The following is a 23,179-nucleotide window of genomic DNA, read 5'->3' as shown; positions in this document are numbered from 1 at the left end:
CAAAAATACAGTAGTTACAGGGTTTAATAATCAAACTGTATGTCTGACAAAAGGGAAGTGCAACAAGGGAACCCAGACGAAACAGCTGGGCATTAAAAAAAACTTTTTTTGTGAAAGCATGACCAATATTAATGGGCACAGTACTTCAGAGATAGAGGAGAGAGGAAAAAGAAACCCAAAAGAAATCAAGCAGCAACAGTTAGGAAGTAAGGGAGAAAAAGAGAGCGAGCTATATGTGTATTTTTTAAAAAGCAATAAGAACAAGCAGTTTGAAATTTGTATAGTAACAGACAAATAACCAGCAAAGAAAACCAAAGAAAATATGTGTTCAAAGAGGTAAATGAAAACAACTACAAAGCTCCAGAACACAAATAAAACCAGAGGTTTTTACTGAAGTAAAAAAGACAGTTTCAGAGATCACTACCAGGTTAGCAGCAGTGAAAGGCCATATTTAAATAGCAGCCAAAAGTGGCAGATAAGGAAAGCTGATCTGATGAGAGGCAGAGAATGCTAGATGCAACAGAGAACAGCATCTGGAAGCATTGCAGCATTTCTTCATTACGCTTTCTTTAGTAGAATTGTGTATTTAGGGTTTTTACAACCCTAAAAATTAAAATATTAAAGCTCTAGGATATGTACAGCCACTGCTTATTGAGCGGTGTCTGAACGTTATTATTGCATTATTGCCCAGCTATCCTTAAAGCTTATACTGTAGCATTTTCCAGCAACAGGCCTGACAGCCAAAAACCAGGATTAAGCTATAGACTTAAACTAAAACTATAACGAAGGACATGTCCTTTGCACAGAACAAAACATCTTATATGAGAGAGGAATGAAAAATGAATATTGATAAATGAGAGCACAGAACTCACAAACTACTCCTCTCAGTTAAGGAGAATTAAAAACATATCTCAAATCCTTTGATATAGATAGCACAAATTGTTTTTAAATACTTCTCCAGAATTCTCATAAGCCATTAAAAGATCTTTGAACCCAAGGGATATGGTAGGCTGTGTCCAATACAAATAAATTAAATCTGTGACTTCTCATTTTTAATTAACAGAAGCTGGCAATTTCCTCAGATATTTTATCTCACACTTTTACAATTACTCACCAGATCATGGTAGATAATTTCCCCTTAGTTGTTTAGAAACAAACTACCACCACCTGCTAGACAATTAAATTGAGGTTTTAATAACAGGATATGGCTGAATTGCAGAATATTCTTAATCTGAATGTATTTTCTGATTAAGAATTTACTGTGGACCTCTGAGCAGCCTATTTGCGTTCACTTGAAAATTGGGAAGCACTACGTTTCATTATTGCTTTTTGCTCCTAAAGGGCCAATTTCAAATGTGATACTGAGAATGGTATTCAAGTAATGCTTCTATGTTATGGGGGTCACATGTGCTCTTTCTTAGATTTGGGTGATGATACCCAGACTCAAATTTCTTTTTAATCATATTTAGAAGAACAAGTGGAAATGCTGAACTGCTGTTGGGGATGACTAAAGAAAAAAAAAAAAGAGGCCAATAACCGAAGTTCATTCCTGACAAAGCAGAACTGCTGTTGGATAGTTCATCTGTCTTGGATGGGGCTGTGGTCCTCCTAAAGCAAGACTGGAAACCTCCGTTCTCTGTGGGAGAGGTATATAAAATGGATTCCCCATCCAGTCATGGACCTTATCTGCAGTCAATGACAACAGTATATAAAGAAAATGTGCTGCTTATATACCACCTCATAGCACTTAAAGCACTCTTTGGGCTATTGACAACTTAATTATGTGGGCTACATATTGCCTCCGCCCCAGCAAACTGGGTACTCCATTTACCAAGCTCAGAAGGATGGAAGGCTGAGTGAACCTGGAGCTGGCTACGTGGGATTAAAGTCAGGTCATGAGTAAAGTTCTGACTGTAGTACTGCAGTTTAACCGCTGCACAACAAGGCTCCTTGAATGCCAAAGGGGCATAAATATCCCCTAGAACAGTGGCTTGCAATCTTGGGTAACCCAGATGTGCTTGGACTGCAACTCCCAGAAACCCCAGCCACCACAGCTGGTGGTGAAGGCTTCCTGGAATTGCAGTCCAAAAACACCTGGGTTACCCAAGATTAGAAATAGCTGCTCTAGAATAAAGCTTTGCATTGCAGCCAGGAAAGTTGTTTCATGGAACTGTATGGAATGCTTCATTAGAAATTGTCCACATTCATAAGAATTGCAACATCTATATGAGGCCGCTGGGTGGGGTCATCAGGGGGTGTGGAGCCCGGTGTCATCAGTACGCTGATGATACCCAGCTCTACATCTCCTTTCCACCTACTGCAGGAGATGCCGTTCTGTCCCTTCAGCGCTGCCTGGGGGCTGTACTGTAATGGATGCAGGAGAACGGGCTGAGGCTGAACCCGGACAAGACTGAGGTACTGAGGGTGGGCACCCCCACAGCTGGGGGTGTGGGAAACTCCCTCTTATTTGGGGGGGGTGACTCTTCCCGCCAAGGATGGGGTCCGCAGCTTGGGGATCCATCTGGACCCGGCGCTCGCTATGGAAACCCAGGTGGCGTCGGTGGTCCGTACCGCCTTTTACCATCTTAGGCGGATAGCCCAGCTGCGGCCCTATCTCAACGTGGGGGCCCTCACTACCTTGGTGCATGCGCTCGTAATCTCAAGATTAGACCACTGTAATGCGCTCTACGTGGGGCTGCCTTTGAGGCTGCTACGGAAACTTCAGGTGGTGCAGAATGCAGCGGCCAGACTCCTCAGTGGTGTGAAAAAATACCAACACATTTCACCCACTCTGGCCACATTGCATTGGCTGCCCATCCGTTTCCGCATCGACTTCAAAGTGTTGATGCTTACGTATAAAGCCCTAAACGGTTTAGGGCCTCGATACTTGGCAGAACGCCTACTCCCACCAAGATCTACCCGTGTCACTCGCGCGAGTCAGGAGGTGAGGCTGAGGAGCCTAACGCCGAGGGAGGCCCGGAAAGAAAAGACAAGAAATCGGGCCTTCTCGGCGGTGGCTCCTCGCCTATGGAATAATTTACCTCCTGACATTCGCGCGGCTCCCTCGCTGGGTTCTTTTAAAAAGCAACTAAAAACTTTGATGTTTCAGCAGGCCTTCCCCTCAGTTAATTCCTGACCTCCCTTTTTTCCTCTCCCTACTCTCTGTTTCCCTTGTTGAAAGTTTTTCCCCTAAGTATAACTGCTTTTATATAGATTGTTGTATTTTTTCTGTAAGCCGCCTAGAGTAGTCTTAACCGACTAGATAGGCGGGATATAAATAAAATAAATAAATAAAAATAAATGTAGCCTTTCCTCTTAATTTAACCCACTACTGAGATGTACTTTTCTTCAAGACCCTTCACATTCAGAAGTCAACCCTAGGTTGCAAAAGACTTCCCCCTGTGCCCTCTATGTGTGAATCAAAGATACTGTGAAGAAGAAATGCAGCATTATCACTGGAGCCCAAGTAGCTTCTGGAACAAAATCTGCCTTTCACCAGATGAGGCTTTTGTGCCAGCTGCAAGCTTTTGGGACACAGATAAGCCTGGCCACAGTCAGCCGTGCCCTTGATAACCTCTGGCTTAGATCATTTAAAATACATTATACGGTATATCTTTGAAGACTTCTTGGAAACTTCAGTTATTCCAAAATACCATTGCTTGTACAGTATTGTAATTACGACATCATTTTGACAGTCATCAAACAAATGACGATACTGTAGATGCCGACCCCTTTCTCAGCAAAATGCAAACACATTTGTATAATTTTGCACCAAAAGAACTGCTGTGAGATTACTGCTACAGTCCCTCCTCCACTGCTTTCTTTTTCCCTCGTTGTGCCAGGAGCTACTGAAGAAAGGGACTTTTTCACTGGAGTATATTATTTTTCAAATTTCCTTTCTAAAGATATTCATCTATCATTCACTCTTTTGTACTTTCAGAAGCAGGCTAAGATTTTTACATTTCCCCCATGCCTTTTACAATATTATCTGACAGTGATGTTAACAGGTCTAACTGAATTCACTTAATTTTGGTAACAAATTCTTGTTTTAATTTATTGTTAGCCACCCACAGCATACTCAAAGAGAGCACTATCATCATATGGCAGAGAATATATTTTATAAACAGATGCAATTTATGAATAAACAAACAATGTTAAATCGGAAGTCAACAACTATTTTTTCCTTCTGAAAAAGGGAGGCTAATTAAATATGAATAGCTTACCCATTTATCTGATTTCTCATTCCTCCCCTGCAATGAAGATCTGAGTTCTAATTCTCAAACCAGAATCCAGGTTTGTATCAATGTGAGTACTGTCCATAAATGGAGCATTAACTTACTGCCCAGAATTGAGAGCCACCACTAACATGCCTTGGTGTTAGGATATCTATTCTGTGATAGGTATGCACATGTCTTCTCCTCCCACAGTGATACCCTCTTTTCCCTTCGAATTCTAATTTTACTCACTTGTTCAGAATGCATAGTAGTCATACATCTAGCATCTCTCTCTCTCTGCTACTGGTCAAGGGGGAGAATCTTTGTGATTTACTATAATTTTCTTTAGTTGTATGTGTGCTCCCCTACAGTGCACCTGATTATTCCCAACAAAAGCACCAGAATGTAGATCACCCATGCTTCTTTTCACTTTCTTTAAATTAAGAATACATCATAATGACATGCTCTTTCTATGTGGTTTCCTAAACAAATAGCACTGTAGTCAGTCAGAATAAAAGCAAGCACAGAGACACAAGTAGCAGAAGCAAACATGTCTCTTAAGTATACAGCCCACCTCTTTATCAAAGCACAGAAAGAAACCAGTCTCAGAATGGAACAGGCACTATACTGCTGTAGTCTGACATATTTAGCAACTTCATTAACCCTGTGACTACGGGATTTAGAAATAATATTTTTACAGAAAAATACTGATACCTATCAGTTCTGCTGGTTTATTTGGTCTCTTGTTGATAAATGTTTCAAAAGATTCCTTCATCAAGTTTATACATTTCTCATTTTTCTGAAAACATACTTCTATGATATGATCCACTTTGTCTTTAAAATCTAGTAGCTCTTGCACCATATCCTTGTCTCTTTCAGGATTTACCACTATTGTTGTCCCAAAGTTCTGCAAAACAAACACTTTTGATAATCATATGTCAGTAGTACTTACCTCCCTTATCTCCTAATATTCCCAAACCTTGAACAATTTCAATGGTCATAAAAACCAGTTCATCACAGTTGCTTTAATGCAACTGAAACATTAGAAACATTAAAGTATGATGAACTGTATTATATATTAAAACAAAATAAAACAGACATTTATATAGATTTGGAACAGCCAATAAGTGCTTTTCTACCAGATGATACTAAATAAACAGACATAGAAAGCACTAGTTCAGATGTAACACTATATCACAATTTAATATTATGAGAATTAACCTAGCTTTCATCAGGGATCATGGGTTCCCCTTCCCTGCTCAACATGGTTAGAAGCTTTAGCTTCTATCAATCAAGAGTGGCCTTTGGCCAGATGGGCAGTATAAAAATGAAACAAACAAAATCAATATGCCCACCCCATTGTTCAGCTTAATCTGTTTAAATAAAACAAATTCATAAATCGTGGACTTGTTTCCACTTATCATAGTTAAGATTAAACCAGATGTTTCATTAAAGTAAAATTAATGGAAGCTTCTAATCTCCTAGAAGGCAGAGAAAACAGGAGTTCTCACATGCCTCCTCCTGTTTCTCAGTGGCCCCCGTTTTGCCTTCTTTTCTGTTGTAACTTACATAACATCATGTTTGTTATTAGAGGGAATGGTAAAATTAAAATGCAGCTGCACAAAGGTGTCCGTTCTTTTACAGTATTTATTCTATCAGCCTCATTAGTTACCAGTCTTGTAACCTCAGACCAATCTAGCAATGGGAAGTCACTTTGATTCCCCTCCCCCAATTTTGAGAATATTTAATTATAGACTTTAAAGTTAACAGGTCATGGTAATGATTTGTAAATTATTATTTATTATAACTGATAACATTCTGACTGGAGAGGAAACAAAAACAAAACAAAATCCTCTTGATTTTGATTTTCCACAAATAATCTTCTATAGATTAAGCTCACGATGTAAGCCCAAGAGTATCCCACCTGTCAGTTTACTCTTATCAGATGATCAGTTCTTCTTGTCTTCTACTATTAGAACAGTAAAGGTTAGCCAGCATCTGACTGGAACCCATATACAGAAGAGACAGGATGCTATGATATGACAGCAGCCTGACACATTCCGCCCTGCCAATATTCAAAGACTGGCTCCAAGGAGATGGAAAGACATTGTCTTTAGAATGTTACTCACCAGTAAGTTGGTTTGGAGTTCCTCAGTATAAATTTCTATAGATGGCTTCTTTTAATCCTTTTGAAAGAGTCTTTTGAATATGGACAGGCCGAAATATGTCAGTCTTCTTAAAGCCAATAAAGATTGTTTCCTAGCATCCCGAGATTGGTATGCTGGCTACTCACTCTGAAGGTCCTTTCAGGGTGGAAGTCTTTAGAGGAGAAACCTATGGCCTTGTTCTCTACATCTCAGTCAGAGGCAGGGATCACACAACTTTAACTCTTTTTCTAGTGGCTCCTTATGATCTCTTTCTACTACCACAACCTTTGCAATTGCAGCCAGTAAACAAGAAAAAGTTCCAATCTTCTACAATGGTTCCCAAACATTTAACTCTTCTTCTACAGAGTTGTTTTATTTATAACCAGTAAATGTACCAGGGTTGCAAGGGCCACAAAAGCTCTTAATTTGATCTATCAAAAAGTTAAAAGATGTTATACAGTTGTGGGAGTTAGACTTAGTTCCTAACCTGTCTGAATGACAACATAGCCAGTGACCCTGTGGGAACTATCTCTGTCATACTGTTTAGAGGGGGACTGTGCAGAGGAGAGGAGAAAGTGCAAACCTATAACACTGTCCTTTAGAACAGTGGTTCCTGACCTTGAGTAACCCAGGTGTTCTTGGACTGCAACTCAAAGAAACCCTGGCCAGCTGAGCTGGTGCTGAAGGCTTCTGGGAATTGCAGTCCACGAACACCTGAGTTACCCAAGGTTGGGAACCATTCCTTTAGGTTATTCTTCCATAGCATCAAACTGTATCAACTACAAACCTATGTACTCATTAAGGAAGTCTGCTGCCTAAGAAAAGATGCCACTGTAGGTTTCAAACACACCAACACATTAAATTAATTAATATGTGTAGCGAACAGCCCTGACCTCACCTGCCTGTCACTGCGGAACATTGACGCAGGAGCCAATGAAAGAACGGAAGGCGTTGGCAGGGGGAAGGGGAAAAAGATAAAAAGACCGGTAGAAAAAATCTGGGGGGAGACTGTACGTGGTTTGAAAGGAGAAAAGTGTGAGTTAGAGAACTGAAAGCGTGGAGATTGTGACAGAGGGTTAAAAGAGTTAAGAAAAAGTGTTCTAATAGATCCAATATAAGTGATTTACGTCCAGTAATTGATTCTATATGTCCTCACTGATTATAGTCTTCCCTTGTTAAATAAATGATTTGTGTTTGGTATCACATGTGTCATGACTTTGACTTGATATAAACGCATTAATATCTGGTGGCAGTGAGGAGGAAAGAAGAGCGAAAGCTGCGTGAAAGCCAGGGGAATAGGGACTTCAAAGGCGATCGCGACAATATGGTTAAAAACCAAATAACCCAGAGGTTCACACAAATAAGGCCCTCTTAAGTATCATGCCACTATTTCATGTATCCAGGTTTCATGGTCTTAGAGCTATGTCTCTGAGACAGAAAGACACACTTTAGCCAAAATCCTGTTTGTGCAGGTGTAATGTAAAATTATGACCATGTAAATTTGCTGGGTGTTACATTGGGCCAACAATAAATGGCACAATCAGTTGTGCAATTCCTATTGTGACTGTTGCACAATGAACGGGCAGAAGTGCTTCATGGATGGTACATAGCTATATGGTTACACTCATCTAGCTATGTAATGGGATTTCAGTCAGTGTTTTTGTTGCTCTTATTATAAACATTAAACATTCAGATCTTCTGAAAAACTCTCCTCAGAAAACTGAGCCAAATTCTAAATACAGTGGTGCCTCGCAAGGCGGAATTAATCCGTTTCATGGTTAATGCCGTCTAGTGAACATTTTGTCTTCCGAAGCACGTTTTCCCATAGGAATGCATTGAAATTTAATTAATGCGTTCCTATGGGGCAGAAAAGTCAGAAACCAAAAAAAGTTAGCAAAAAGTCACTTACCAGGTACAGTAGACTGAGCCCAGCTCCTCACAGTGCCTTTGTAGCCCCGGAACAGCCGGAAAAAGAGTGCCAAATAGCTGAGAGTCAGCAACCAGCAGGGAGGCATGCTTGGCAAGCCTTGGGAAGCCTCTTAGACCCAGTGCCGATCAGCCGAGAGGTGGGGAGAGGGGCAAGCAGGAGTAGAGATGACCACAAAATGGCTGCCACCTTCCTGCTGGTTGCTGACTCTCAGTTGTTTGGCGCTCTTTTTCCAGCTACAAAGGCACTGTGAGGAGCTGGGCTCAGTCTACTGTACCTGGTAAGTGACTTTTTGCTGACTTTTTTTTTGTTTCTAACTTTCCTCCCCATTAATTAAATTTCTGACTTTCCTCCCCATTAATTAAATTTCAATGCATTCCTATGGGAAACACACCACGCAAGACAAAAAATATCGCAAGAGGGCCCGTCTTGCGAGGCACTAAAAAAATTCTCAAGACCCTTTCAGCTTGCGAGTTTTTTGTCCTGCGAGGTATTCGTCTTGCGAGGCACCACTGTACATTTTTCAAAAATAAGGGTGGTGTTCAGCTCCTACATGGGCAGCTTACTAGTCCCTAACCATTATTTTTCTCTTATCCCATGACACAAATAAAGTATTCCTAAAAGTTGATTGTATGCTACAATAGCACTTTCTTTAGTTGTGCATCTTACAGCAAACAGTTACAGATAAAATCCAATGTTTTGAAAGTAAACCTTTACTTATGTCATGGGGCTTTCTCCTCTTCTCTTCCCCACAAGAGCTCTCTGTAGCTTCCACAAATATTCTCTAGACGTTCTATGCACCACCACTCCAGAGGAAATTTGGGGGGAAGACAAGCTGCCCTGAAAATCTGTTCTACTCTTCTTGTCCCACTGAAGAGAGCTGTTCCATCAGAAGGAACCTACTATTCCAAACAGTTTCTTCCGTCAAAGACCTACACTAATAACATTTACCAAACAGGATATTTTCAATTGTTGCAACCAAATTGCAAATAAAGTTTTTGTTTTGTTTTGTTTCTCACTCTCAGTTATGCTTCTCCTTAAGCTGTTTTCCCTTTTGGTCCCTGTGTAGTGTCTCCCTGACACGCAACTACCAGTGCAACAGTTCTTCCCCCTCCCCGTGAAACCCTTTGTGCCACCTAACAACAGCTGGAGGTTCTCCTGCAATTCCAAACTTTTAGGAACGAGTGGAGAGATTTAGAGGAGTGGCACTGCCTCCCTCATGATTCTGCTCACAGAACCAGTTCCCTGGGCAGAATTACCCTCTTGGATCCTGGCTAGTGTCTAGACAGTAGGACAAAAAGCAAGAACTGTGCAGAAAATTAAACCACTGGTGTCCTGCCTATTTACAACTGTGGCTGCTACCAAACTAAACAGGACTAAGATTCGCGAAGGCTTTCACAGCTGGGATCTAATGGTTGTTGTGGGTTTTTCGGGATCTTTGGCTGTATTCTGAAGGTTGTTCTTCCTGATGTTTTGCCAATCTCTGTGGCCAGAAGAACAACCTTCAGAACACGGCCAAAGAGCCCAAAAAACCCACAACAATCAGAACTAAGATTGTTTTGTTTTCAACCACAAATGATCAGGGACTTCTTGACAAACTTTTTATTTAATGAACAAGGGCTCAGTGATTACATCTAAATTTTAACTTAATGCCTAGAGCACAAATAAGCAGTTTATTTCCCCTGTAAGGAAACAAAACAGAACATGTTTTAAAATACCTTAATATATTCACTCCAGTACTGCAGAAGGAGCTGTTGCCCATTTTTTACACGACTAAACAGCTGGTACATCTGGGTCAGATCTGCTATTCTGTTTTCATTAAGAAGATTATCAAGCCCTAAAAGAAGAGAAAAGAACACATCAAAAAAGATCACAATAAGAAGCAGGGCAGAACTTGCAAGTTTAAGCAGAAGCAAAACATAATGGTTACTTGTATAGGCCAGAATCCTGTTGAGGAAATGCACAGAAGAAGGACAGAAGCGCAAATAGAAGCTGTTCCCCACTTGGCAGGTTATTCTTCATATGCCTGGTCACATCCAGAATGCAAAACTAAGCATGTAACAGATCACATGAAGAAAAGCCAGCTGGAAGTACAGTGGTGCCCCGCTAGATGATTACCTTGCAAAACATCGTCGCTAGACAATGAGTTTTTGCGATCGCTATAGCGCTTCGCAAAATGGTGTTTCCTATGGGCTATTTTTGCTGGACGATGTTTCGGACCGTGCTTCACAAGACGGATTTTTTTTTTTGGACCAATTTTCACAAGACGACAATTTTGACAGCTGAGTCCGCGACTCGCAAAACAGGTGTTTTTGGGACCATTTTTCGCAAGACAGCTATTTTTACAGCTGATCCGCGCTTCGCAAAACGGTTTCTCTATGGGTGATTTTCGCAAAACAACAACGATTTTTCCCCATTGTAACACATTAAATGGATTTCAATGCATTCCAATGGGGAACCGCATTTCGCAAGATGATGTTTTCACAAGACAGCTGTATAGAGAACTGCTCTGCAATTGTGCTTGTGCACATAGGTGTTTTTTTTTTGCAACACGCTTTCCTTCCCCGCTATAAATGTACTGTACTGAAAAAGGAAGCAGCTGTGGTACATCCTGAGAATCACAGTCTGTCGTTTACTGAGCATCTCTGAAGAACTACAATCCCCAGGAAGTACTGTAACAACTTCCTTTTTTGTACATTTACAACAGGAATGAAGGTTCAAGACAGCCATGCAACCTCTGAGATATGCCCTATTCCGATGAGCAAAATGTAGGTGTCTCTCGGTGTGCATTTGTGGGTTGGAATTCCCAGAATTCTACGAGTTGGTGTCCAAAAAACCCCACACAGATGACATATCTCTACTTATCAAAGTCATCTTTTGTTGCAGAATTCACGAAGTTTCAGACACCAGTCATGAACAAAAAATGTCTGAGTGCAAACATGTCCCAACAAATCTCCAGCGTTTTCTTCATGGAGTAAGTTTTCTGTCCCAGCTAATGTAGCTTAATGAGGAAAAATATTTCCATACCATTTGGGGGTGGCGGTGGGGAACCGTGATGCTAAAAAGCAAATGTGATACACTCAGGTTGTCAGGATTCCAAAAGTTACTACATCCAAATGAATGGCCAAACAGGAGAAACATATTTCTCTAAACAAACTACAGAAACTTGTTTAATGATATTTGTAACATGAGTGTGTATAACTACATGAGAAATATGTTTGTCAATGTGGTTCTTATTGCAAGTAAATTTAGCAGTCAAAACGATAAAAAATGCTTCCAGATGGTCAGTTAAACATTGCACACAAAACTTGAGAGGGTACTATGAAGAGGGTGACAAAGAATGAGAAAAATACAGACATACTCTTATTATAACTAAGTCAAAATATGTGTCCCTGAAATGAACACCTGTTCTCCTCCTAGTTAGGACTACTTCAGTTTCCCTTCTATTTTGACACTATAAAAATAGTCTAATATTTGGACCTATCAAACTTGTTTTTATAGACTATTATAGTGGTTATATCTACTATATTAAATAAATAAGCAAGGAGGAGGGGGAAAACAATAACTGAATATTCTAATCAGTACAAAAACACACAAAAATGCAATATAAAGTGTATGTGAATGACCCCAAATATGGAAACCCCCGAGATCATTCCAAACCATTAGTATTTTCTTAATGGCAACAATTCAGCAAACAGCACAGGGGGTGGGGGCAGGATTCTGGTAGGAAAAATAGTCAAGTTACACCCACCCTACTTTCATTCCAGTTACAACTTTCTGTGTGTTTCACTGAACATATGCACAGTGAAAATTAATGTACTTACTTTTTTGGCCTATATGCAACTGGAGAAGTTTGTGACCTGTTATCTGTGCCCAACATGTTTTGCTCTTCATCTTTTAGCACCTCTAGCCCCACTCATGCAGTATTTCCCATATTTATGGATGAAACAAACAGATTTCATGTTTACTATTAATATGGCATCCCTGCTGATGAATATATTTATTTATTTATTTTATATTCTCCCAAAAAAAAGACATAAGATGATGTGTATCCCATAAAAATATACATATTTATAATCACAATAAATTAAAATATTAACCTTAAACTGTGATTCAAAATATCTTCAACTGACTCTTTCTAGCAGTTCATTCTTAAGTCTATTTTATAAGAATTGTTTATGTGATGTTATAAAGGATCTACCATAAAAACCTCGTGGCGCAGTGGTTAAAACGCTGTACTGCAAGCTAAAACTGTGCTCACGACCTGGGGTTCAAATCCCAGGTAGCCGGCTCAAGGTTGACTCAGCCTTCCATCCTTCCGAGGTCGGTAAAATGAGTACCCAGCTTGCTGGGGGGGCAATGTGTAGCCTGTATAATTAAAAAATTGTAAACCGCCCGGAGAGTGCTTGTAGCGCTATGGGGCGGTATATAAGTCAAATAAATAAATAAATAAATGAATGAATGAATGAATGAATGAATGAATGAATGAATGAATGAATAAATAAATAAATAAATAAATAAATAAATAAATAAATGGTAAGATTCCTGTTCCCTCAACAGCCTGTCTCAGTGTAATAATGCTGGATTCTGAACAAAGAAGCAGTTAGATGTATACATAGAACCTAGGTTGTAGAGGTCACATTTCAGAAATGCTACTAGGCTGGTGCTTCTTTTTAATGCTCTTTTTTTATTCTATGCTATATTGTTTCCTTCACAAGAGCTACAAAATGTTAGAATGGAAAAACAGCAAACATAAATGAGAGAATGAATTCCCAATTACTTTTTATAAAGTTATAATGTTCTCTGTTTGTTCAGACCCCCTCCCAGACTTCACAATTTTCCAAGAGATGATGACAGCCAGGCACTTAGACGATACATTTCTTAATACACCAATTACTTCAATGCATAAAGTGGTGATGCAATACCATCTCTTGAACTATAACTCTGCGCCTACAACTATGCCTAATTATATGGCCCTGTTGGCTATGGCTTATGGAAGGACGCTATTTCTTCCTAAAATAAATATAGGCTCCTCTTATATTCTTAACAAACTAAAATGTTTCAGAGCAGCTCATGGAATACACATCTTTTCCGTGCTACAGAACTAAAGAAGATTTCTACGCTTTTCAGAGGTCCATGACAAAATAAGCAGCTTGAAGAGCATTGGGTGACGATAGCATTGTCAGCAATTCATTCGTATATGACGCTCGCCATTTTTAATGGATTGTGTTTATGAACATATGTACATCTTCCCCAGTTTTTATTGCTCTGGAAAAGGGTTGTTTACATTATTTGTGGTCAGTTGCATATGGGAACACTGATCAGCCATCATGTTTTAGGGACATCACAAATTGTATACATCAGCGGCATTTCTTACAATGGTTTTTTCCAAGGCCAAAGAGGTAAAATCTGCGCTGAACTTCCCATAACTTCAAGCAGATTATGCAGCTGTTGGCTAAAAAAAAGCTAATGAGAAAACAAGTACCTTTTTGCAAAATAGCTGCTAAGTGTTCTCCTAACAACTGCCTCTCCACACAAGCAATGAGTGGCTTCCTGTTTAAAGCAAGAAAAACATCCTGTGAATACCTGTAAAGTTTAAGAGGAAGAGTCTTCCACAGGAATGCAGGTGTTTGGTCTAAGTTACAGTTCCAAGGTATTACAATTTTAGATATTTAGAAGTTTTACATACATTATCTCTATTTTAAAGTAAAAATACAAAGTGACATAGCAGAACCAAAGTGTTAAGAAAACGACCCAGCTGTTCCTATGTGAGATCAACCATTGTTCATTTTATTAGGCCTGGTTCACTAATAGAAATGAAAACAACTAAAATATATAACATGCAATTAACTATATCAATCCTAAAATTAATGTAGTACTGAGACAAGAATAATGACACTAATATTGTACATGTGGAAAGTCTGTGTGCCTATTCAGCTATGATGTAAATTCTAGTATCATTAAAACGTGCACACATATTAAAATAGAGATTAATTTACAATTATACAGAAGGGAAACAAATAAACATCTAGTCTGTCAAGGATATGAGTTTGCAGAATGGAACTGCAAATCCTCATGCTCCTACCTTTTAAATATATAACGTGCCACCAAATAGATTCTGACTCATGGCAACTTTTTCCAGGGTTTTTAAGGTAGAAAATACTCAGAATTGGTTAACCAAATGTCTTGTGAGTCCTGCAGGGGGGCAGTTCTTCTACTTAGTCCTATTGAGATCTTTCCCTTCTCTGCTATATAGCACCAAAGTGCTAGAACAGGCCTAACTTCCACCTTTGATTGCTATGATGCAATGTGGGGCTCCTGAAGAGTGAGAAACGAACCAAAATGTGTCTTTCTTCTTTTCCTCCCTGCTGAAACCTCCCACCATCATAAAAGGCATGAAATCACATGAAGCACATGCATACCACTTAATCTTAATCCCCATCTCCTGAGTATTAAACACTATTGGGTATTCAAGGAGACTAAGGCTTTGTCCCTATTGTTTTTTTCTGTTCAAATCTTCAATATTCCATAGGTCCTGGAAGCCAGTGAGCAAGATACATGGGACAGGGTGAAGTCCCTCCCCCCATTTTCTGTTAATTTAAAAACAAGAACTCCTCTTCATATTTCATGACCATACCACATTGTTAATTTGGGTTGACAGCATTTTAGTGCCAAATCATGAGTCACCAAGACCAAGCATAGCAACAGAAACAAAGATGATGATATATATCTTTACTATGATTTTGAAAAAGGTTATCCAAAAAGCATGGGAGACACATGAAAAGAACACTAAAATTTAGCTCATAACTGTAGTAAACAAAGGTTTTTCCTTTAACTTTCAGAACAATGTAAAGCAGGGGACAGCCCAGGACTTCTCAAGAAGTAGCATCATGAGTCACATGCCAACAGGGGGTAACCACCCTACTGCCAATATGTGGCCAGGGATATGATTGCCCACCCCATCCCTTACGCCACCTCTTCCCAAATGCAATCAGATTAAAAAACGACAACAACAAAACCACCTCTGCTGGTGCTCAGTCTTTCTAAAGCCTCGTTGCAGCAGGAAAGAAGGCAGTGTTTTGGTGAGGGGGAGACTCTGGTGTTGGGGAAGGTAAGCAATGGCCTTCCCACCTCCATGCTCATGGGTACATGAGAAGGAAAAGGGGAAACTCCTGATCTCCAGTTAGCGGTAGTAGGTAAGGGCAAAAGGAAAGTTGGATTGACTGAGAATTCCTGGAGCTGGAAGTTCTCTGTCCTTGACCCATCATTACAGGACCTGTCATTCATATTTTATTTATTTATTTATTTATTTGATTTTTACCCCGCCTCTCTAGACAATGTCTACTCAGGGTGGCTTACACAGATGCTTAAAATGAGCTGACATCAATTTCATGCAACAGATTTATTTCTAAAACTTCAGGAAGTATTTACTTTTATACAGTATGTCCTTCCCAAAGCTCTTGGCTTTTGTTTCTATACTTTCCAAGATAAAACTTAAAAAATTTGGTTTTACTGATGTTAATTTTATTTTAGATATCAAGGGATAATTTTCTACTGAACCACATATTTAAATCAACAGATAAATTGTATTTGAAAAAGATAACAGATACTCACTGTGTGGCATGATCTAAATACGTCACTACCCTATCTGCTTCTTCCTCTAAACGTCTGTTGACATGGTGAAGATATTCTGGGACCTGTCAAATGTAGATATTTGGAAGGGGATGTTATCTTACACAAAGATTCATGCAGCATTTGGAAGAGTGTGCTCTGGAACAACAACTGTTATTCTCTCATTCAGTCTTACCTCATATAACAATGCAGATAACAGGCACTACTGGCTCTGTTCTTTTACACATCTACGCTAAATTGTACTCTAATTTTCAGTCACAATAAAACCCCAGATGGGTTTGTAAGGAAAAGTACAATGTTTACCATCTAAACGCCTCTCTATGGATTATGATTTGAAACTCTTTTCATCAACTGAACCCAATTAGTGGACTATAATACAATTTTAAATGGAATTGCTAGATCCTTATCTAGCACAAATTAGAGTGAAGAAAGACACTAATATTTTTGCAACAATGGGGAAGATTCAGAAGCACCCACATTGTACACAGGTCAGAAACAGTATGAGCTCTTTAAAAAAAAACACATTGTTTCTGCAGGTCTGCAGCAGATATACTATACATGGCACTAAAAGGGTAACATCAATAAATCTGTTTCCAGAACTTTGCTTCAAACATGCTCATTCAAAAGCTGCATCCAAAAGGACTTCAGCCTCTCTTAGGAGAGTACATACAGTATTCATATTTTAAAAGCACTCTTAACTTTCTTTTTTGGGGGTTTCGGAAGATTTTCACTGTCTATTAAACAGAGGAAAACAAAACTGTTGTGACTGCTTATATAATTAGTATGCAGTCTTGCAGATTTCCTTTTGACATTATCCCCTCAAACATCAGAGACAAATCTCTTAAATATATATTCACAGTATATATTTAATAACTGCTGTAAATAGCCTACTTGACAGAGATAACACAATGTATTGAACCCTTCATATCATATACTGAAGTGATTCTACCAAGCACAAATCCCACCAGCCACTTAGGTACAAGAGCAACTCCTTTTAAATTCTGTTTAACAGGAAATCAAGGTCCCTAAAATTACTCTACCAAGAGAAACTCAGCTTCGTACCTCTCTTGCTTGCATTAACTTTTGCCCTTCTGCAGTATATAAACAGTTTGTGTCTTCCAAAAACCTTTGTTCAAATGAATCTTTGTAAACCTATTGTAGGACAATATAAATTTCATTAATAACTAATCATAGAGAGCAAAATGGCAGTAAAATGTGAAACAGAATGTTTAATGACTAATTTATACAAGACTTAATTGTACAGATTATAAAATATATAACTGATTCTAAGAACATCCCAGGTGGTTACAATTTGAAACCAAAACAAAGGAGGGGCAGGCAAGAGGAACTTGGAAACCCGAGGGTTCTTTGGCTTTATAATAGGACAGTGGTTCTCAACCTTGAGTAACCCAAGTGTTATAGGACTGCAACTCCCAGAAACCCTGTCCAGCACAGCTAGTGGTAAAGGCTTCTGGGAACTGCAGTCCATGGTTGGCAACCACTATGCTAGGGGTGGAGCAACTGTGGGCTTCCAGGCATCTTGAATTGTTACTCCCATAAACCCTTATTATTGCCTATGCTGGCTGAGTCTGTTGGGAGTTGTAGGTCAAAAATACAACCAGAGAGCAACTAGTATTATCAGTAACAATTCTTCAGTCTTACATGCATGTAAGTGGGAGTCAGCTACACAGAAGTACTGTAATTGGGACTGATTTGTATTATGAACATATATCTGAGAGGGTAGACAAAGGGGAATGGGTTTTATATTATTCTTATTTTTATCTTGGCTGAGCCTTAAATATTATTAGATAAAATTAGTATAATAATGAGAATAAAATGTTTTACTTTAATCACATAGTAAAGTAATATTCACTGGCAACTTCTTTGGTAATGCTAATTTGTACAAAACGGTTGAAGACCAACAACTGAAAAATTACGCATGTGTCAGTCAGAGGATAAAGTAAAGCTATTCTGCTTCAGAGATGTTGAATAAAAAGAAGATACACAAGAAAACCCACATTATTTCCTCAAAACATCCATCTCAGTGAAGCTGAGAGAATGAATGAGTCTCATATGTAGCAGGCTATTTTTAATATATCTTAATATATCTTATTATATCTTAATATTTAATATATCTTTTAATATATCTTTTATCATAATCACTGGTATAAATGGCGTATCTTCAAAAGGTTAGTGCTTTTTCATGAACTGTTGGTGAGCACTTGGGATGTCAGAGGAGGCCTCACCTCTCTACTCTCATCCAAGGAAGTAGAACACCAAGAGGTTATACCTTATACCGCTTGCTGCACATATAAGGCTTCTCTACTTACTTGTAAATCAGACAACATACTTAGCAGACTTCGTAGCAAGCTTCTATCCACAGTTTCACCATTCCGTTCTCGTTCAATCAACAGTAAGATTCCATCAATGGTTTTAGTTTGAACTTGCTTATCGCTAATAATATGGTTTCTAAAAAGTTCTAGTCCCATATCCCTATAAAAACAATAAAGATTAAGAGAAAATCAGTTTGATACTAAATTACATTATCACAGATTTCTTTTTCATTAGGAACACATGGTGTGGGAATTTGTTACTTTCAAAATGCCTAGACTCTTACAGGACCAAAGGCTGCACAAAACTAAGTTCTGATCTTACAGAACCGCACTCATTCTGGCCCCCAAATAATTTTCTTTATATTTTATATTGGAGAAACCTCCTCACACTCCTCTAGCGGTTGCAGGAAGTAATTTCACAAAGTTTTGGCTGATTCCCATTCCCTAAAATGGAAGGAGGGGAAAATGTGATAAAATTGCTGGCTAGAGGGTGAAAGGGAACATTTGAAAACAATCTTTTATACATTTTTTAAAAAATTTGAGTACATGTGGGGGTGCTAGGAGATGCACTTGGGTCCCTAGGGGCTGCATGCCTTTGCTCGTCCGTGCTTTATACCTTTTTGGTATAAAAACGTCCCCTGGAATGTAGACCAGCTGGACCACTTTACTTGCAGTTGCAAAAGAGGCAATCATTCTTATAAGAGCTGCAGATTAGATTTAATTCTGAAGGATCCAGATTCAAGCTCTTATCAATAATAACTGAAAATTTAGAAAGTTATTTCCAACTACTGTGTTCGGAATGGGAAGGATTGTACAAAAGTTGGGAAATCACAAAAAAATGGGGGTGTGGCTAGCTGGGTTGGATTAGCAGCCAGGGCAAAGGCCATATCTAGAACAGGACCTGAAGTTCACCACTGTATCTTAAAGACATCTTTTACATAGAGAACCACTAACATCATTACCAAACTGAGTCCATCAGAATCTGATTTGCTGATTTTTAGAAAGATCAAGATCCTTCAAAACTAGCTTAATGCTGGTGCATGTGAAACTTCCTGGACTGATGTGGGGGGCCAGACAGTAAAAAAAACCTTTAAAAACATTACATTCTAACGTTTAAGTTTAGTTTTTAAGCTAATATTGTACATCTTTGTCACTTCACCCTCAGGAACTGGCCCCAACAGCTTTTGGTAAACTCTTAAATACTATGAGTGGCATTGAAAGAACTTAGTACATAGCCAAACCAAGTGCTTCCTGTGTCCTGTAACAAAAAACTTTATTTATAGCAGAACACTATGAAAAATTTCACTATAGTAAGTTTCTCAGCTATCAAGCAAATTACACTTTGCCAGTTTCACAGACCTGATTAAAAGAACTTAGAACAAATTAGACCGATTAAAAATATACAGTATTCATTCTTAAATTTTCATAGTCATGTGTATGCCATTGGTGGCATTGGTGGGAGTCCATTTTGGGGGAGCCAAGAAGGAGTTTGTGGCACTCTGCTTCCTAACAGGAGGATCCCCTCTAAAGGATCTTAGGGTTGTGTTTCAAGACTCCAGCACACCCAGGTAGCAGAGAGGCCAAAGTTGTTGTCACTTGTAAGATTAACATGGCAAGCAAGCTAGGTACACAATGGATTATTGCTCTTTGACATTTTAAACCTTTGGAAGCCATGGCCAAAAAAGTCTGCGGCCAATCTCAACCTCTAAAGCCTGTCTTATTTATTGTTAATGTGCTTTTTATGCTGCTTCCCAACAGGCACTGCAGGTGAAAATAAACTCAGGCATGTCTACACTGGCCCTTTTGGTATGTGCTGGTGTGGTCTAAATAGGGTTGCTTGAACCACAGATACAGCTTCAATCAGCACTTCACACAAGGGCAAAGAAAAAAATTATATCTAATCTAAATGATTTGGTGCTTCAGTGATAGTCTAGCAGACACACACACACAAATAATTTCACAGAGGAGAAGAAGTGTTCTGTTTGCTGATATCCTGAAGTGGCTTGTTTATTAAGCCACTTCACAATACCAAAAATTCAAATCAGGAGGAGTCTTGTCAGGTTCAACAGCTGCCAGACATGTGCTGGGAATGGACTATACCAGAATCCACCAACATGCATCTAAAAAAGTAGAAGCCCCTGACAGAGGCTCAAAAATGTATGGATTGGTGTGCCATGAGGGCAAATTGATCTGCTCCTCATGTGGTTGCCAGGAAAAAAGGCGAACCAATCTACCCACACCAAATAGTGAGACAAAGGCCCATCTGAAGAAGCCCTCAGATGCAGTACCTACCATATAGAAGGTAGCATTGAGTTCTGAAGTACATAGGTACGATCCAAAAACAAAAAGATGCTTCTGATCATGATCTGTAAACAAAAATTCAAAATAGAGTAAATCTCCATTTATATATTGCTTTTACGAACTGCAATTACTTCTATTCTAGCACCACGATCCGGGATTATTATTAATTTAGAATGTTGAATGAATAAGTTGTTTGTCCTTTGCAGAGAACCCGCAGGCAGTAGTTTTCTCAAGAAAAAGGATGCAGAACAACTAGTCTACATAAAAAGCACCCACAAGTAAGAATTACAAGATGTTCTTCTATACTGTACATAAAATTTTAAAGGCAGATGGTGGCAAGCAGTTTACTCTACAGCACAGCACAGTGGCAATCTATGAGACCATGTTTTCCTTCTGCAAAGCCCCATAATCTAAGTTAGGATGAGTTTGGTATTAATTTTATTAATTTTACTAACAAAAACAACTGTAACACAAACACAGGGGAAAAACTAGTCCAACACTAGATCAACACATTTATTGTGGTATAGTATACATTTAGGGGCACCAGTATCCATTTCAACAAATGCATGTTTTCTTAGATGCCTCTCCCTCCTGTCCCCTTTGCTACCCCTTACATAGGTTTAGTTTATACACTTCAGAAACAACACTGGCATGATCTGCTGTATCATAAATTTCTCCAGCAGATACATTTTCAAAAGATGGCTCCAGTCTTTTATGCAAAACACAGAACTTGAGCCCCACCCACAAGAAAATACAGAAGGGGGCTAATTCTCTAATCTATCCCATGTAGATAACAGTGATTTCCCCACCTGAAAACAAATCTAGGAAGAGTTATGCTACCTAGGAGCCATATCTATCCTTACTAAAAACAGCAAAGTCAAAGGCACCTATTTTCCTCTTTGCAGGCAAAGATAAGAAAAGAAAAATGTTCATATCATGACTATAGTTGTTTCCAGCTCTGGCTTAAAACTCAGACAGTGCTTCTGTTGTGAACTAGGAAGGATAAATCTAAAATATTTGTGTCCCTCTTAAGGCTTTCCCTCCCCCCTTCCTTTTCCAGTCCCCAGATGATTTTCTTCCAGGTTTACTAAGTTCTGAAGACATCCTCCTAGAATCTACGCCATGGTAGCACGTACCAACTTTTCTGTGAAATGAGGTAATAATTTACACCATCTTAGTTTAGAAATGCAACTAGAAAATGAGTCAGTTGAATTATAAAACTTTAGTTTATTTTTAAGACAATTTTCAGCTTAAAGAAAGAGGTGAGCCCATTCCTGGGTCCCGTGAAAATAAATAAACAAGTTATTGCAATTAATGTAGCTTTTTTTTTCAATGGGTCTACTCTGATTATGCTTAAGTATGGAGCCAATCCACAGACCATAATTAACAAAACCACAGGAAGCACTATAAGGAACTGAACTAAATGCATACTTCTGCAAAGTGGAGAACAAACCCCTTTCCCCCATGTATTCATACTACAGATTATTTTTAAGCAGTATTTAGAGAGGTAGCAACGTTCATTTTTATCAACAATTATAACAAAAATAAAAATGAAACATGTGTGCTTTTGTAGACTAGGAAGTGGATTGTATTCCATGAAAGCTCACATAGAAATAAATCTGCTAGTCTTCAAGTGGTCATACCACTTTTGCTTCATTTTTTGTAACTACAGTACTTCATTTTCTAGGAATCCGATACTATATCCTTTTTACAGTAACCAAATTCAGACAGCAACAATTTTTCCTATATCTCAACTTCTGAAACACTACCAAACACAGCATAAGTCAATGTTGATTTACCAGAGTCATACAGAATATAACTGGCTTCAACTGTTTTAACTTCTGTAAGCAAAATTAGACATCCACAACAGTCAAGCAAAATAAATTGGCATTTATTACCAGAACCAGCCATTAGAGGGGAGCCAGAGATTGTGCTATGACTACTAGTTAGTGAAGAATACACTATGGTCAGTTCTGGTAATGCATGTCAAATATTTTTTTTCTGTTTTTTTTTCTCTTTTGCCATGCTATATACATAGTGTTTGCCATGATTTTCAGTATCTGCAGAGAAGGGCTTGGATCCACTCCCCAGCAGATATGAGGGTCTTACTGTACTACAAACTGCACTGACTTACCATTTGTCTGCAGTGATCTTGCCAGCATTTGTTTATTTTCTTTAGAAACAGGAGACTATCAAGAGAATCTGTGCCACAAATGTTAAGGAAAAATATTTTGAGACAGCATATTAATATTTACATTTATATGTATTTAATTGCTCAGAATCCTATTGGTTATTTTTTGGTACATACACACAATAACACATGTCCATACAAAGATAAAATTTAGAGAGACACTTCAGAGATTAAAAAAAGAAATTAGGATCATAGTTTAAAATCCTGAGTGATAATACCTAAAAGGATTTAATACCCCAAACAAGAGCATCTAAATTTGTGCTGTAATGTCCCCATCAAATATTTAGAAAAACATTATAGCAGAGAAGACAGAGGCCCATATACGCTTCCTACAACAATTCCAAAGAAAACTATTTGTCTCCAGACATAGCAATAAATTACCAATCTTTCAACCATCCCTCAAACTCAATTGACAACAATAGCTCTTTCACTCT

At 38.7% G+C, this 23,179-nt stretch overlaps 1 protein-coding gene and 1 long non-coding RNA gene across 6 annotated transcripts in view; one reads left to right on the top strand and one right to left on the bottom strand.

The window, feature by feature from the left end:
• LOC144588494 (uncharacterized) overlaps positions 1 to 23,179 on the top strand; it is a 394,222-nt gene that overhangs the window by 311,068 nt on the left and 59,975 nt on the right. The gene's annotated exons all lie outside the window — the stretch shown is intronic.
• CUL4A (cullin 4A) overlaps positions 1 to 23,179 on the bottom strand; it is a 45,583-nt gene that overhangs the window by 16,163 nt on the left and 6,241 nt on the right. For 2 of the 5 annotated variants that reach the window (XR_013544084.1, XM_078391447.1), the window contains exons 4-11: positions 22,689 to 22,758; positions 20,546 to 20,619; positions 18,251 to 18,413; positions 16,983 to 17,072; positions 15,903 to 15,985; positions 13,774 to 13,841; positions 10,007 to 10,125; positions 4,929 to 5,121 (exon numbers count right to left, since the gene is read on the bottom strand). Coding sequence is in view for 2 of the 5 variants with exons in the window: in XM_078391447.1 (XP_078247573.1) it covers positions 4,929 to 5,121; positions 10,007 to 10,125; positions 13,774 to 13,841; positions 15,903 to 15,985; positions 16,983 to 17,072; positions 18,251 to 18,413; positions 20,546 to 20,619; positions 22,689 to 22,758 (860 nt within the window). In the remaining 3 variants the exon portion in view is untranslated. Of the gene's footprint in view, positions 1 to 4,928; positions 5,122 to 10,006; positions 10,126 to 13,773; positions 13,842 to 15,902; positions 15,986 to 16,982; positions 17,073 to 18,250; positions 18,414 to 20,545; positions 20,620 to 22,688; positions 22,759 to 23,179 lie in introns of those variants that run through there. The other 3 variants (XR_013544085.1, XR_013544086.1, XM_078391448.1) reach the window with 3 other exon arrangements.

This window comes from Pogona vitticeps, chromosome 3 (assembly GCF_051106095.1).
Source record: "Pogona vitticeps strain Pit_001003342236 chromosome 3, PviZW2.1, whole genome shotgun sequence".
NCBI classification, from domain to species: domain Eukaryota; kingdom Metazoa; phylum Chordata; class Lepidosauria; order Squamata; family Agamidae; genus Pogona; species Pogona vitticeps.
Note: the sequence above shows the minus strand (reverse complement) of the source record. Positions and strands in the feature narration are given on the sequence as shown.